At 34.3% G+C, this 18,452-nt stretch overlaps 1 protein-coding gene across 6 annotated transcripts in view; it reads right to left on the bottom strand.

Moving 5' to 3' along the window:
* Positions 1-18,452, bottom strand: part of LOC128212974 (aminopeptidase O-like) — a 53,543-nt gene that overhangs the window by 1,234 nt on the left and 33,857 nt on the right. For 2 of the 6 annotated variants that reach the window (XM_052918402.1, XM_052918403.1), the window contains exons 14-15: positions 17,984-18,100; positions 14,272-14,358 (exon numbers count right to left, since the gene is read on the bottom strand). In XM_052918402.1, the coding sequence (XP_052774362.1) occupies positions 14,272-14,358; positions 17,984-18,100 (204 nt within the window). Of the gene's footprint in view, positions 1-7,646; positions 8,357-8,800; positions 9,622-14,271; positions 14,359-17,983; positions 18,101-18,452 lie in introns of those variants that run through there. The other 4 variants (XM_052918405.1, XM_052918404.1, XM_052918406.1 and 1 more) reach the window with 4 other exon arrangements.

The following is an 18,452-nucleotide window of genomic DNA, read 5'->3' as shown; positions in this document are numbered from 1 at the left end:
CAGGGCCAATCCTGACAATAGATAGAGGGCACATATAGAGGGAAAGAAACAGACATGGAAGACGGCCTTTGGCTCATGTTACATACTATACATTTAAGACGTATACCTTCTGGTTGAAGGGAAAACGATTGTTGGAGTATAATTTCTACAAAAGAGCTTACAGAACTTTGAACAATGGGCCGGGCAAATCCTGATCCCAGGGGTACAAACTTAATACGGCTATAAGATGATGCTTCATTCCAAATTTTTGAGCTTGCTCCTTCAAATGACAAAAGACAAGAACATGTAAAAGGTGTCCCCTTAGAAGTCTTCATTCAATTTTTGAGCGACGGAGCGGGACCAATCCTGCAGTAATGTACGTGAACAATATTAGTATCTTAGTTTGTAGGATGTATTAATATACTATAACTTATCTTCACAGTTGACGAAGTACGTTACATACATTAATTTATACCAGCTATATAATGTCTGGAAAAAAGTTTCTTCGGAGGCAACATAGTAACAAATACAAATGTAACAAATCTATATATGAGTAATGCGATTAATTGCATACTCATCGAATATGCGTTTTGTGGTCTGGGCCGATTATGATTATGTTTTGCGACTTTCCTGTTGAACCATCTAACTTGTGCCATCGTTCGTTATGAAATCAAAATGGCTACCGTCAATGGGTGCAATATTAAGTACATAACCTCTTAAAATGTTAAAGGGCGGTAATCGAGAGCACTTAGAAAGGTATGATATTGATCGACAACCTCTCCGACTGCATTCGGAGCTCCTCGGTCATTTTTATCGAAAACAACCTCGGGTGTATGTGGACGGTTTACAATGTCAGAACTCGGTACTCTTTAACTACGCTGCAAGTAGATTGCGAAGGAAATTCAATTTAGCAGTTAAACTTAATGCCTAAACTCTTGGGAACCTTAATTATGTTTGCAATAATACACTTCACTTGTAATAAATTTAAACTTCGATCTGCAAACACAAATTAAAACACTACATTTAATTAAGATATAATTCTAAAGTTTACAAACAACTTCTACTCATGTACCGGCATACATCCGAGGAGTTCCGAATGCTCCGGCTGCTAAAGGCGACGTTTTTTTTCAACGTTGACAGGCAAAGGAAGTGCCATATTGGATAAACTTTTACTTAAATTACTACTCTGTAAATACAGTTCGACAATGTACTGTATCTTAAAGAAACCTATAAAATAGGAACTAAAAATGTGAAATCATTCTGAAAGCTTATGTATATTATATCTTGATATATTGGTGTCTCCTCATGCACTGCTTGCACTAGTACATTCCATTTGTTAAGAACAGCAAGATATTTTGTTGGCTAAGAGTTCATTCTTAATCATTTGAATGGTGAAAATATAGGACATAAAAGGAACACTATAAGTAATTCTTACAGAAACACACGGATGATATTGTGGAATGTTCATGCTAACAGTAACAAGTAAGTTCACTTAAGTTGCTTGATGACAGGAATACAACTTAGGTAAACATTAACAGTTATAATTAACTTACAAAGGAATAAACACGTATGTTTTAACAGGTCCAAGTCACTCAGGCAAATTAGCTCGCAACGGCACTGCCCTACATTAACCTGAAATTTATCTAAGATAGCAGTCTCAAGTTTTCAGCTTAAAAAGGCGGCACTATTTTTGTACTCGGGTAACCCGTGCAGGTGCGGTATATATTTATAACACGTTCTGGATAATTTGAAACAATGAAAAAGCAACGTATCACATCTGCGAAACTTGGATGTTGCATGCAACTTTTTTCAGACCAATGTTGTCCTTAGTATCAAGAACAAGAGCACCACAAGCAGATATAACGCTCGTCTATTGTTTTGTTTTGTCTTGTAGAGGTATGACTCGATAATTGATCTTTCTACGATGATGAGTATTGTCAAAGGTAGCATGTGAAGTCGTTTTTATATGGTCATCCTAAAAGTAAATTTTGAGTAAGAACCAAGGTAAAAGTCGTTGTACGATTATTTTCAGACTATCAATTCCATAACTCGACCAATAGTGAAACCAGAGTTATATGTATTGCCGCCGATGTTATAGGTTTCATGTGACACTGAACAGTCTGTTCTGGTTAATTTGGCCTAATGGAAGATCCTTATCATGCACCCAAATGTCAAATGAGTCACGCGCGTCAAAACGCTATATCTTATTCCTATTATTAAACACTTTACGGAAGTGAAAATATGACAACCAATACAGTGTAATTGTATCTATATTTTTTAAAAAGAGTCATTATAACACAATGAAATAAATAATCTTTTAAAAAGGTGATGTTTTAGATTAGCTATTTGACGTCAACATTGAGCTAAAATTACTACGCGTCATTACATCAGTTAATAACGTTGGCGGTACCTAACAATCCCTGATAAACCAACATAGTTTTTTATATATATAATATGTATGCATTGTGCTGTTTGTGGAGTTTTGTGCTGTCTTCCATGTTTCTTGTTTGTATTTTTTTTTTGTGTGTTCTATTTTTTTGGCGTTTACCCAGTGCCATTAAATCGGGATTACGTTTAAACCTTTTGCTACTGAGCTTGTTTCTGTAGTTTTTCACAAAAGTATTGCGCTGTTTGGTGAAAGAAACACATATGTGACTTTCACGTCATTGTTATACACAAATGAAATATGTAAGGTATGCAGGAACAAAGATCAGTAATCTGATTCCTATCCGGATGGTAAAATCCGCCCATCGGGTACACTGCGTGACCGGAAATTCGGCAAGCCTCGTAAACGGCTTCCGCACGTGACCTTGGGTCAATTGTCATACCAGGATCGAAAACACAGGATATATATTGAAAATCCACCAGCATTTTATACAAAAAACGGTGATCTGAAATATAAGTAACTGATATCTTCGGATTTCATTTTTTAGAAAGCTGTATGCGGCTGTGTTTTTTTATGGTCGAGTTGGCGGAAAACAGGTTTATATTTCTAATGACTCAGTGAATTTAAACTTGGATTCTGATGGTTACATTGCAGACAGACCTTTTTAAAGAGGAAAAAATAAAATAAAACGTTGTCTGGAAATAACGATAATTGGTCTGTTCAAGGCCATATCCTAAGGTAAGTTCAAGGCTACTTGCTTAAGTATCTATAGCGGTAATCTTGATTCTAGCTGCTAGTGATGAAGTTGAACAAACATATTACAGGCGGAATTATGAACTGAAAACAGATTTCAACGTGGTTTAATTTCTTAACTTCCGAAATTAAATGAAATATAATTTAGCATGAACACACAGGATAAACAAAGTGTGAATAACTGTCTCGAAAAACTAGTTTGTTGGAACCATAAACGAGGTCGCTATTCCATTATTTACAAAATTACAACGTGCTAATGCTGCCATGTTACATGAATTGAGTTGTTTGAAAATAAGACTTGAAACTTGGAAACCTCAGCATTCTTAGTTTGTACAAATTAAACGTGCAGCCTGGTTTTAATAATACATGTCAAAGAAAAAAGTTTTAACGGACGCCGTTAAAGTTTAAACGCATTAAATAGTGCTGAAACCGACAACACTTATTTAGAGCCAAGCGTACATACAAACTCCTGGTTATGAATAAAAAGCTAACGTTCACTTTAATGGAAACGACATACATTGGAGGGCTAAAGAAGAAAAGACCGAACGATTTCCGGTAATATTTCTCAAAACGTAATGCAAAACACGGGAAAAACATAACCGGTACATGCTGTTCAGGAGTATTTCTACAAGTGGTCAGACGATTTAAATGGATTTTTCAATTCTGAGGCTGAACAATTTACAGAAAGGTCAAGGGTGAAAATGACCCTATGATGAAATTGATAATGCAATTACTCCTGCAGAAGTAAGAAAAGCGATTAAAACATTTAAACAAGTAGACGGGATCACAAGAAGGGCTTATGAATGATTATATCTTGAAGCTGGATTAAGTAGTGGTCATTTGCCGGAATCAATAGATGTACCGTTGTACAAGAAAGGCAACGAAGAGCAAGTAACAAACTTATAGAGGGAAATCTCGTTTGCGTTCAATGACAAAACGTTTACCAGTATGGTAAACAAGAGTCTAATGACTCGGGGCTATAAACATGAAGCATTACCGGATAGCTAGTTCGGTTTTAGAAAAAAGGTAAATCTTCAGTTGACGCAAAATTCTAAAATGCTTGATCGAACACTTGTTCAGCAACGGTGATGTTTTCTATGTGGCCATGTTTTTTTTTACTTCGTTAATCGTTTGTTTTTATGAAGTCAGGGTATCTAGGAAATTCTACGAAAAGTACAGTCTATGTATGACGTAGTGCGATGCAAAGTCGATAAATCCGATTGGTTTGAAATAGCGGTCGGTCTAAAGAAGGCGGACGTGAGCTCTCTGATGTTCTCATCCCTGTCCGTAAATGAAATTGAAATCTGTTTTTGCAAAACGTCATAGAAGTTGAATATTGATCCAAGAAGTAACTTTACTCCTACTTTTGCATACCGACGACAAGGTATTAATACCGAAATCTAAAGAAGACCTTAAGGAAAGTATGAGTTCACTGTGAGAAATGGGGACTGGAAGTGAAATCTGACAAAACAAACGGCATTGTTTATCAAAAGAGATGGCGTTCGGGACGAAGTGGGAAATAGTCGTATGGCGGTATGAATTTATAAATTGTAAACGAATTTATTTTAAATACCTAGGTATGACTTTATGGCAATGAAATGGTTATCGAAGTTAATCGCCGCTATGTCATGGTGAAATTAGAAACTAAACTTTTTTTTTAATTTTTGCTAGTTCCATCACGTATTAAATATTCCACGTAAATTTTGACCAAACGTAAGAAGTTTTGTGTATGCGAGCATATGTTATAATTAGTGGAATATAACTGCGGCGAACGTTTTATGGTTTTATTTGTTTTTTATTCTTTCGATTTCATCACTGTTATTTGTAGCAGCACGGCAACATGAATGTGTCATCTCTCACATTGTATTTTTTGTTTATAAATAGGAATCAAAAGAATCCTAATAATTCGTCAATACAGCTTGCAGTATTCGTCACTGATTTGATTTTATTTCATTTGAGTTATGTTGGACTTAAGTGCCAAATCCCCGGACATGGTCCAGGACGCACTGTCGATATTTAAATTTAAGAATGCTGATTCAGATTAATACTTTGTGTTAGTCTGTGTAAAGCAGCTAGTTAATATTTGTTATGCGTTGAATTAAGTCAAATACCTGCAATCATAAATAGCTCTGTCATGAATATCTCAGAGATTAAATATATTTGCTAAATAAGAGTATCGCTAACTTCCGGCCTAATGTATCTGTTCCACATAGGCTACCTAAACACCAACTTGCATTACTTTCCATAAAATCTAACTTAAATGATTGGGCAGAAACCATTCTTACCACTTTTAGTAACAGTGACTTTGACTCCGACCCCATTAAAAGCAATCCCAAACTAAATCTTCACATAAGCTACATACACATCAACTTCCAACACTATCCATCAATTTTTACTTCACTGATTTGGCGGAAGTTATTCTTCTGATTTTGGTAGCAGTAACCTTGACTATGACCCCGATTTCGTGAAAAGAAATCCCAAGCTAGATCTTTAAATAAGCTACCAACACTCAACTTACATCACTTTCAATTAATTTTACTTAAGATATTCGGCGGATAATTCTCTATTTTTAGTAACAATAACATTGACCTTGACACCCCCCTCAAAGCAATCACTTCGCCTAAGATACCTTCTCACCAACTTACATCACTTTCAATTAATTCTTACTTAAGATATTCGTCGGATTTATGTCTCTATTTTTAGTATCAATAACACTGACCTTGACACCCCCCTCAAAGCAATCACTTCGCCTAAGATACCTACTCATCAACTTTCATCACTATCTATCATAGCTAACTTGCTATTTGGCGGAAACCAATATTTGACACACGCCCGATAAACCTACAGCCCGCCCGCCCGCCAGCGCAACAACATCCTCATTCTCATAACCTGTTGTTAATTGAAAACCTGGTTATAACGTTTAATTAGTATATTGTAAACCAAAGGAATCAGAACAGATGAAAAGTGTCTTGTTTTGTAAGAAATGTATTCATTGCAACTGTTTGGCAAATTATCACTATTGAATGTATTTGTCTTGTTCGGTTGATCAAAATGTGCAATTTCCTGTTTTCAACACTTTCGCGTTCTATTTTACAAACATGTATCCGTTCGCACTCCTACAAGCAAGGAACATGTCAAAGTTGATGAAAAATTGACTGCAGACATGTGTAAAACTGCACCATTTTATGCTCTTACGCCATTTATTTCGAAATGCAGCTGAAAACCCCTGGATGGCATTTTTTTGCAAACACGACTTGTAATTGCAGAAGCACAGGACTTAGATGACAGCCAGTAAATATGGGAAACATGACACACACTTTCTGATTGAGTTTGTTATAAACTTATGAACACATGCCAAATGTCCGGATATGGTCCAGGATGAACTTTAAGAATGAGATTGCTGCTTTATATTAATATTTTGTTTAAGTAATGTAAATAATTTATATGTTTTATACTGTGAAATCAGTCCAATACCTCCAATCAGGAAGAACAATTTTATGAATATCTTAGAGATCAAAATTTTCTGCTTAATGATTTGCAAATTTATGGATTCTTCGAAAACATAAGAATGCCTAAAAAAGTGAGTCAATTTCCATCGGAGAAACATAACAAAACTTTTATTTTTTAAATTATTTTCACCATAAAATCATGTATCATTAATCATAAATGTTATTATAAATGTATAACAATAAAAGTGGCTCTTTTTCCAGTCTAGTACTTGCCTTTTTTACAGAAATATATATATATATGAAGTTTTGTTGTATAATAATATAATGCTGGGAAATGGGACCCTTGTCATTCCAGGTTCGCTCATACTTGTAGCAAAATTACACTAAATGGCTTTCATGTCATATCAATGACCACAAGGCACTTTTATTTAATTACACAATCATGTCTGTTGTGTATTTAATGACATATCTTCTGTTCTAAGTGTCATTTTGTTACTGCGCTGATGACAATGGGATCTTCGGAGACTACGAACGTGATTCCAACACAGTTAAAAATGTTTTCATGATGACTGTTTGCAATGGAATTCAAACATAAACTACTCGACGACTAATATAATTGTACTTAGTGCCAGAAATGCAAACAACAGGCCGCCAATTTGTCATTTCACATTTAATGCGTGTGGGGTAATTTGAGAATATGGCGAATATCCTTTCCAAGTTTGACGATAGTAGGTCTTATTGACCAATTTAAAATGTTGGAGCTTTAATATCCTGAAAAAATATCGGCAATTCGATTTATACAAAAAAATCCGATCCCTGCTTAAAGGTCAGTAAAAGTAGTAACCAGTATATTTATAAAAAAAACGACAATGGTAAATTTCTTGCACAAATCAACAGGGATCTACAAAAGAAATCCACATGTCATCTGGTGGTCATGACCAGCCTCCATACCAAGTTTAAGGGTCTTAAGCCCAAACGTTGTCTAGTAATCAATCTCACAGGGTTTGGTCTACCGATCGACCGACTGGCAACATGTGCAAAGCAACATATCCCCGCTTCTTAGGCCAATATAAGTTCAATTTAAGGAGTGAACGTAAATATATATAAAGATGTCGGAGAACACAAATATCTCATGTAAATTTTGAATTTATTAAAGTAACGGTAAATATTTAAGAACATAGATCTTGCCATAGATCATAAATTTATCGATGCTAGTTGTGTCTATCTAACGTATGGATACGAAGCTTGGAGCTTTGGAAACGTTGAGTTGATCGAGCAATTTCACACAATTGTTTTACGAAGGATAACCCATAGTAAAAAAGACCACAATGTAAATGCTGTTTCTGAATTGGTTACATTTCCCCTGAGTGTCACAGTAAAAACTAAGATGATGATTACTAAAAACCAACTAGTATCATCTCAAATATGTCTCATGGTAACATGTTAAAAGTTATTAAACGGGGTATTTTTATGTTTGCTAATTCAACTGAACGGGGTATTTTTATGTTTGCTAATTCAACTGAGAGTATCTACAAGTAAACATAAGGCAACTTGTGGAATTTTCTTCTGTATACCAGTTTTAGAAAACATACATCAAACAATTTAAAAATAAGTCTTTAGCAGTGTATACTTGGTTTAATTTAAGTTCGATGTAAAATTTGGAGAGAACCTCAATATATTGTCATACTCTCGACGTTTTCCTCTACTACATTTTTATACTGGCAACCACATCTTCCATGTTGAAGTTGTGAGATGGCGGTAAAAAGGCTGTACAGCATGGCATATTGTCCTGTAAATGATATTGGTAATGTAATGCGCTAATAACTTATCTTCAAGAAAGTTTTTATACAAGAACTAACACAAATTATCATGAAGTTCAACTTGACAATTCCGAATACGTAGAAATAGAACGCTTTGTTTGTTGATATTTTTTAGTTATTTGAGTCGAAATTAATTTAATATTTAAGTCCTTTACAACTACTGTATTAGTTATGCTGTAGTTCAAAATTGTGCGCATATGTGTCATTTGGCTTCCAATTTTTTGTCTTTGAAACATGATAAAAAATAACCACACTCCCTCAATTAAAGATGCACTCTCACTCCCAAATAAGATTTACCAATATTGTTTTAATATTCCAAAAAGGATTAATAAATGTTAAAAACAATGGTTCTTATGAAGGATACCGAGTTTAATTTGGAAGAAATGAGCATAAAACACGGTATTTCTACCTTATGAGACTATAGTAAATCTTTTAGACATTCAACAATCATTTAATATTTTTACGCTTTCTGATATTAAAAACACGGTTACAATCTTGTTATCAGTAAGTAATATTTTCCATAAATGCATTATTTAGTAAGCAGTTAAAGGTTTATCAGTCAAAATTTATGTTTGTTTTACATGTGTATGAATTGATTTTGAATAAGAGTGTCACTTTAACGATTTATATTGCTATAATATAGTTCACTTAAAAACAGTGATGACTATAATATGTTTTATGTAATAAATATGATTGTCATATTAGTATATTTTTTATGTTTTATTATTAGTATCCATGCCTTTTAAGCATAATATGTATGTATGCAAAAAAAGCATTCACAAGGTTGAGACCTCGCTGTTAATGAGTCCGTAATTGCAATGCTATCCTTCATAGATATAAATTTCATTTATCAAGAACAAAGATTCTTTTATTTCACTTACTTTAGTTCACAGTTCTAAGTATTTAGGTTAATCATTTTTACCGTATTCATTATAACGAAATGCTGACGGCCGAAATTTGACGTACGCAGCTATCAAGAAACACAGAGTATGATATTCAACGAACATTTACCATGGCGATCACACCTGCACATTATTATGTTATATTAATATTTCTACTGGATCTTTGTTCAAACTCGCCATATTATTAGCCTAGAAGTGAGGAGAAGGCCGGACCGGATATATGATGATGGTATGATGGTTTTGATGCCACTATTTGATATATCCGAACTAGGAACAGACGTCCAGATAGACAGCGAATGTCGTTCTTATTGCCTACCGGTCGTTCCTATTACCTGCAACAGAGTGGACAATAAAAATAAATGGTTACCACACAATAGAATGTATGTAATGTTTGGTTCAAGGCCACATTTCAAAAACACTGAGGGAATACAAAATGATGATTTTATGAAGCAGCATACATTATTCCTGAAATGTTACTGCAGAAAAGACAGCAGCATGCAATTGAACTCGACGATGTATTAAAAAAATAAAAATGTACATTTTAGCAGAATACCATTACTCCAATGAAATATAAATTTTAGCAGTATGCAATTACGCAAATGAAATGTACATTTTAGCAGAATGCCATTAATCCAATGTTAAATGAGTACAGGACAACATAATATAGGAGTTCTTAGAGACAGGTGCTTCAAAATGAAAAAGTCCGGGCCCATAATTCATGAGGCAATTAGTTGATATTAAGATATTAAGTTGAAGCAAGGCTTATATGAAAAAAACTACAGAAAAAAAGGACATTATTTTATCAGCAAAGCTTATCTTAATGGGTGTCAAATCTTGTGGACAAATTTGTTTTAGGTTGAAAATAGATAATGCGTTAATAAACACTAATTGTTTTTAAATTATTTAAAACATTTATTTCCTAATTTAAACTAACAGTGCATTTTAATTCAATATGCAGGTGCTTGCACTAAGAGGTTTGAACTCGTTTTACGTATTTTACGAGAGCCCGAAGAGTGTCCCGATTCAAATCACACAAATGACAAAGTCATTGAACATGACAAACCTTGACATGACGAAGCAATTAAAACATATTAAACCCTATATAGAAAAAGCTACGACCCATATCTCACTCAACAGATAAAAGTCTTAATCGCTTTGTCCATAGATATGCTCTTGTTGCGTGCGGCGGAAATACGATTTAAGAAGTTATTGATTAAAATCAATCACTGTTGTTTTAGTTACACGAAACAGTTAAAGGCAGATCTGTTCATTTATCATTCACAGTGAATGGAACTCTTGTTTATGTCCCCCTTGTGCAATCAATGCAGAGGTTTTCCTAAAACCACCCAATAGTGTAATTACATACAATATTCATGACGGAAAATAAGTCGAACAACGCGCCAACGAGTATAATTGCTTAAGCGCAATTAATTCTGAGTGATATTTAAAAGCTACGATTCTAAACAACTGAGAATTATCACATTTGAGCCATAATGTCTCCTACAGGGTAAAACAATTTACTGGTGTGTGTTATCTGATTAATTAGAATCAGATTTTCAGTGCTTTCCCAAACCAATCTGATAATCTAGAATTATATTAAAACTCGTCATCTAGTGTGTATGTATGCCCTTTGGTTTTACAAACAAATGCAAATACAACAGGGAAGCATATTATTTTCAAATAATACGTAATTGTATTAAAACGATAGAAATGAAATTTAAATGAGCTGATAAATATGTAAAACATAAACCCCGTTTAATGGCACAGGGCAAACGCCAAAGACATAGAACACACAAAAAAACACACTCATCCCACCGGTTCCAATTTCGATACAGCATTAAATTTCAATGTGAAGTTTAATACAAATAAACTCTTCGTCTTACGCACGCATATTTTCAATGACCATGGTAAGAACTATCGGTCGTGTTCTGTCGCATGCAGTATAGTTATCTTGTCTTGTTTTTCAATGCCTGTGCTAAGTCTAATTTTCTTTTTTTCAAGGAAACAACATAATATTATCATCTTTCGGGTTTTTTATCTTTATTTGTGGCTTAAAATTTCTAAAGAATTGTTGTACGATCCATAAAAACAGCGAAGATAAAATGTCCCAAATGTACATACTTCATGTGTAGATAAGTTAAAAAAAATATTAACGGACTAATTATATTTATTTTAATTCGTTAAAAACATTCACAAAATTATGACTTTAAAATTAAATAAATTCACGAAATTATATTATAAATATTCCCCGCCAGATTTGGCCAAGTAGGTGGCATAGAAATATTCTAACCGAATCATGCGACTGCAGAGTGATTGACTCTTATGAACATTTAATATTAGAAATGAGTTTATTTGCAACCCAAAATTATAGGCGGCGGTTGAGACTTGATCAAGGTGGACATTCTGACCAAGTTAGAACAAAATCTTCTCAATCCCTACCAAGATATGGTTCCGATAATTTGTTCAAGGCTCAAAAAGTCTAAGATTTGACCTAGTATTTGATACTACATTGCCTAGTTTCAAACGAACCAAAGAGTTTATAAAGGAAAACATTTTGATTAAGTTTCGTGTATCTTTGAAGAGAAATAATGCCTAGTGTGTTCCCATTTTTTTTATATAAAATTTGAATTTGTGACCTAGTTTTTGACCTCATGTAACCCACTTCTGACCAAGTTTGAACCAATACCTACCAAGATATGGTTAAGGATAGAAAAAAAACGGACAGACAATGCCAAAAAAAAATCCCCCTCCCAAAACCTTCGTTTCAGCGGGAGGTAAAAAGGGTAAATTATGACAAATGTAATGAGTAGTATGACGGAAACATGCTACTGCAATGATATATTCTGCAAGTTATTATATTAACCTTTTTATTCAACTAAAATAAATAATGATTACGTGACTGCATCAAAACCAGCATTACCTACCGACTTTACGCACATTTACGTACATTTAAAATTATATTTCACATTAAGATGTTTTTTGCAAATAAATTTCATTTTTCACTAGTGGTTACCTCTGCTTTTTTATAATAGTGTGTTGTTTACGGAACAAATTTTTCAACCCGATTCTTGGAAATAGCTATAAATAGCGCAATGAAACCAACAAAGCCTCTGGAAGTTATAAAATTAAACTTTAATTAATCACTCAACGAGCATACGAGTCCCCATCGTATGGAATAACATTTTTTTCTTGAAAAACATCAACATAGTAAATGGATGTTTTACTAGATCAGCCTTAAATTTCAGTAAAACGTTGATCAGTAGTATAATAGTATCAAAGCGTTTCCCTGCCTTATTGAAAGTATCAGTATCAAGATCAGTAGAAAACCTTTCATATCAATATATTAAAAAGACGCTCATATTCAAAATCACTACACACACATGCATACCAAACACCAATTTTGATTGATAAACCTTAAACAACTTACTAAATAATGCATTTATGGAAAATATTAATTACTGATAACAAGGTTGTAACCGTGTATCTAATTGCAGGAAGCGCAAAAGTATTAAATGATTTGTTAATGGTAAAGGATTTACTGTGATCTACTATAGTCTCTTAAGATGGAAATACCGTGTTTTATGCTCATTTCTTTCAAATTTAACTCGGTAACATTCCTAAGAACCATTGTTTTCGACATTTATTCATCCTTTTTGGAATATTAAAAATATTATTAATTGTGGTAATTCTTATTTGGGAGTAAGAGGGCATCTTTAAGAAAAATGAACTTAAGCTATAAACGAAGCTGTGCATTCCCCCAGATACCGCCTGGACACAGGAATGATTAGTGTGTAATAGAACTATGGAACAATATGAGCATGCTCATTTTAAAGCTGGCTAACATTCTGCCATTGTTATGTCAGCATGACACAATAGTTTGTAGACCATTCTAAATCAAAACGTTTTTAGACCAAGTGAAATGTCGAAAATATTGCAGGTTCATGATTTCCCACTGCGATGCTGACCAACATTCTCTGTGAAGTTGTAATTTGTTCAGTAAATGTGATAAAAGGTGATACGTGTGCAATATAATTGGAGCTACATGCGACATAAAGTGACGTGAAGCGACGACGTACGAAACTCCTACATAGCCCCAAGACATAATCTATCTTGGAGTACAACTATTGTTAAAGATCAACTTTGAACTATTATGGTTCCAGACTTTAGACCAATTATGAGCGCAGAAAGGGGACAATATTGTTGAGCCCTTTTGGGTTTCAAGTCAAACAGTAGAATAAAAGGTTTCATACGTATATTGCTTGACTCTGTATCGCGATGCCAAAATTTGTGACTACCTTATCAAGACGGCGTCCACATATTATAATGTTATTAATTATGTGATTTCATATTGGCCTAGTTATTTGTCCGAGGTTAGCTGTATTTGGCTGAGCCCGAAATACCAGCGGTTATTTAGCCAATCAAAACGGAGGATACTCATATTAGGCGAGCTTTGTTGATATTGGCCGAGTTTGGTCGATATTGAGTGAGTTCTGTAATATATTGTCTTCAATTGTCTGGTATTGGTACCGCAATTGTCTCTGTATCTCGCCAAGTACGTAATAGTTGATTAATAAATATGTTTATGTCTTATCACGACAGTTAATTAAATTGCAGTAGAAAGTTCGCAAAGAACGCGACGCAACGGCGCTGGCGACGCATTCGCTGCCATCGACGACAAAATATAAGCCATGAAATCTTGATATTCGCTTTGGAATATGTACGAGCTAAGAGTCATCGTCCTAAAATATGTCGTTCAAATATTCGGTGAAACTTTGGAGAATCACAAGGTTAGATTAGTTGTCTGTTACTGTTGTACATTTGGTTTTACGATGGGGATGGGACAAAGAGGGCGGGATTCCTATTTATACTAAATACACGCTATAGTACTAAATAAAATAAAAACAGGAATGCCTTATATCATGTTTACAATGTATTTGTTCCAGGCACCCACACCGTATAGGTCATTACACCTGGGTACCTACCTGATGGTGAATGAGGAAGTCAGCCACACGAGGGTAGATCTCCGTCAGTTTATGCTTCACGGCTAATTCGCACCATCTATGGAGAACCTTAGTTAAAGACAAAACAGCATGTTAACACTTCATTCTCTAATATGGTCGTAGAAGTTTTGCTCTTTCGTGTCTGCTGTTTCCATTTGGTGTTTTTCTCATTAGCAAATGGTATGAAATATATGCATAATTAGCATGTGCATAAACCTTTTACTGCACTTCATGTTCCAAATAATTGGTAGAGACAATTTTATATCACCAACACCCTTGGTTCATCCTTCCACAATATGGCAAATTTTATACAGTAGATTTCTAAATTATCTTAGCATTCAAATAATATGAGTAAAAAGATCATTTAGCAATTCAGTCACAGAACCAACATCCCAGCGTCATCGTTATCAGCCGATAAAGTATAATATGCAAACAAAATCCTAAAGGACATAAATGTATCTAATGATAGTATTCAAATTGTATTTGCCAAAACGTAAAATCATAATCTACAATAACCTGATGAAACGATTGTGTCAGCGTTTTAATAAGACTGTCGATACGCCGAGATGTTTTAGTAATGGCAAAATCCAAAGAAGTCAGTTATAGCATTAATATATCACTGAGCTTTCAGTGGGAGACTGGCGCCCACACCATATGTTTTTCCAAAGAGAGACAGTATGTGTGCTCCTCGTGTGGTTGAAAATAGAAGTGAATGCAGGAATCTAACCGCAATGGTCATGTGGGCAGTAATGAATATGAACGCGAGAATATAATCCCTTGTTGACATTCTAGTTTTTACTCATCAAACCAATGCGGGGAGAGCTGCATAAAATGTGCATTATACGCTTGATCTCAAGCACATGTAAAAAAAACTAACAATAGCAACTGATGATTGTTCAAGAAAATATTTGTTAGTTATTACATAATCAGATAAATTTTAACATGTTTGATACAAATATCAAACTTCTGTATTTGGAGTATTAAATCAAGAAAAGTGTCATCCGCACTACCACCAAAAGTAATAGTCTCGATAGACGGTAGGTAGTTTTAGCGTAATTATATGTTCATTTGAAGCCATTTATCAGAAATGTACTATATTTGTCATAAGCGATGTAGTTTTTTACGGGGGACAATATGTATACGAAAAATAAATTTAAATTAACTTTGGTATAAGGCCCTTTAAACGAAATTCGGGTTCTTTTGAAAATTGAATTCCATACCGGATTATGCCGTTTGGTGTTTTAAAAGATTGAACGACTAAAGAGATTAATAGCGTGTCGCCTGATTACCGCTTAGATGTTGGCCTAGGATTTGCAAGTTCCTTCTTAGTACTTAACCGACAGTCTTTCAGTGTCTTAGGCGCTTTGATCTTTAGACGAAGTGGCGTTCTTAAGTTTTTTGTCAATTTATGCAAAGCTAGATGTATGTAGATAAACATGGGACAATTTGATAGAAAGGTTATATGTTACAGAAAGACTTAACATCCTTATACAAGTATCATATCCATTTTCTTAGCGGGGAATATTATGACAGTATGAAGTGTGCACATGATATGTGTATATGTGTTGTTTATAAACGTACTTGTCTGTTAAAGGGATTCGCTCAAGGTTTGTAAAATGCACCTTTTAATTACGAAGTGTGGCAAATCATTAGGAGTGATAAAAAACACAAAGATACTTACAGCTGAAACCGTTCAGCAAAAGTTAATATAAATTTGCTCAAATATCGTCTTTGAAGACCACAATTTTCAATAGCGTTACTAACGGGTTTCAGCGATTCCATGTTGCGTGATTTGTTGATTGACATTATCACGTGATGTTATCAATGTATTCTTAAAATGTCAAAATATCTATCATTGTATGAGTCCTTGTGGCACAGTGGTTAAGGCGTCGTTTTACTTACTTTACTTACGTCGTTTATTCTTGACTTTACCAACGTGGGTTCGCACCCCACGAAAGTCAAAATATTTTTTATACTTTATTTGTATTTTTTCTCAAATTTCGATATCATAGAGTAAAATAATGATAAAATAAGTGTTTTTAGATGCATTACCGGGAAAACCTATTTTCGCAAAAAAACATGAGCGAGTTCCTTTAAATAATGTATTATGTTGTTTTTAGTTTTTAGAAGGATTTAGACTCTACTTGTTTCTCTAGAATGAGAGAACTGTTTTATAAAAGAAACGTGACTTGCTGCTTTTCTAAGACACTCCCAGCAAGTGTCAAATGATAGTAACGAGCCTAAACAAAGACCATTTCACATAAAGGCCAACGCCTAAGGGGTTATACTTCAAGTAATTTGTCGATGGCATTTGAAAATACGTAGAAGTATGTAGATGACCGTTAAAGAGGAGGCAGAGCATGGCCAACAACATTATTGATATAAATCATGACGCTGGAAGTATTTTACACATATACATAGTTTAGGCATCATATTCAGTACTTTCGTTGTGGAAACTTAAAGATGCACTCTTACTCCCAAATAACATGTACCACAATTAATGTTATTGTTTTAGTTCACCGAAAAGAATGAATAAATAACATAGCAGAAAACACGGTATTTTTTACCTTGTGAGATGTAAGTTGATTACTGTAAATCTTTCAGGACCGACCAGTGTTAAATATTTGTGCGCTTTCTGGTATTAAATACATGGTTACAATATTGTTGTTTAATATTTTCCATAAATTTATTATTAAGTAAATAGTTAAAGGTTCACCACTGTATTCAAATACGAGTATCACTTCAATATTTAGTGCACAGTGCTTCAAAATGATTAAACATACATAAACTGTATATTCAAAAGAATGCTTTCCGGGCGATGTTCCTAAACAGACTAACACAAGGTCATCAGAAGAATTGTCAACTTATGTTTACATACAGATTAATGACAAAAAAATGGCGTTGATATGTACATAAGTTGTTAATAGTGTGTGTTTATGTTCGCTGTTATGTCCAAGGTAAAATCCTTTCGGAAACTTTTCTTAGGTGACATCTTTAAATATATGCATTTTCTGCTAATGATATGGTTTTGAGAACCTCAGATTGTATTTTTGTTTGCCTGAAATATATTAATATAACAAAATGAGTTGTTCGCATTCTAAAACAACCCTATGGTTGCGTTATTGTATCGTTTTAAACATACATGTAAAGCACCACAGCATTTATAACACTTATTTAACGATTCCAAATAGTTAATTTATTTTAAACAAGCGCACGACAGTTTTCTAACCCTATCATGTACTTTTAAGGGTTTATGTTGGTTTATAAGTGTGTGAAACGTACATGTATTAAATATACACGAATAAAAGCTAAAACGGACATTCTAAATGAGAAAAAGTAATTCACGAAATAAGCACCAGTTCCAATGGCCAGTATAAAACATTCACTATATATGACCAAATATACACACGAGACTCGCTAGGTCGAACTCCGTTATCTCGATTTTCGCGTTATGTCGAACTTTTCCCGAATGTTTTGGGTTTAGTAGTTCTGTTTTATCGAATGATCGATATCTCGAAGTATCTCGCAAGGTATAAATGACTTCGACAAAGCCGGCTTTGACTGTACATGTTTTGCTGCGTTGCAGGTTGTAATTTGAATTTATTCTTGACTGCGTAATTACAAGATCTTTTTCTTTGTTTATCACGTTATGATGGGATATGGGAGTAATATTTGTTTTCCTATCGCAACTTACATCAGGGTTGCTATGCTCTGGACTCATTCGTTCAAACACAAGCAGCAGCAACTGTTGATGTAACCTTTCCATTCGAAGCAACTTGTCCAGGAAAACAAGCATTTGAACATGTGTAAGCTGGAAATAGAAAAAAACTCGTTTGACATTTTGTTAATACAAATGTAATTCTCACAAACTCAGAAAGTTATAGGACAAGTCCGGCATCGATTTCGAAAGACCTTGCTTAATAGTTTGATTTTTAACCGGCTGGACTAGCCGGTCCGGATGACTAACATACATTCTGACCTTTGCAAGCCCCTAACCTTAATGTATTCGTCCCTGAATTTCCAAACCGGACAATAAAGTATCATTAGGCCAATCGAATCACCATTCTCAATTCCACTCGTGTACTCCACTGGGCAACGCCATAAGGTTTGCTCCAATGTCACAGACTCAGAAAAATGTGTGGTCGATCTGGTGATAAAACCGT

This window comes from Mya arenaria, chromosome 13 (genome assembly GCF_026914265.1).
Source record: "Mya arenaria isolate MELC-2E11 chromosome 13, ASM2691426v1".
NCBI lineage: Eukaryota > Metazoa > Mollusca > Bivalvia > Myida > Myidae > Mya > Mya arenaria.
This window is presented reverse-complemented; position numbering and strand designations above follow the sequence as displayed.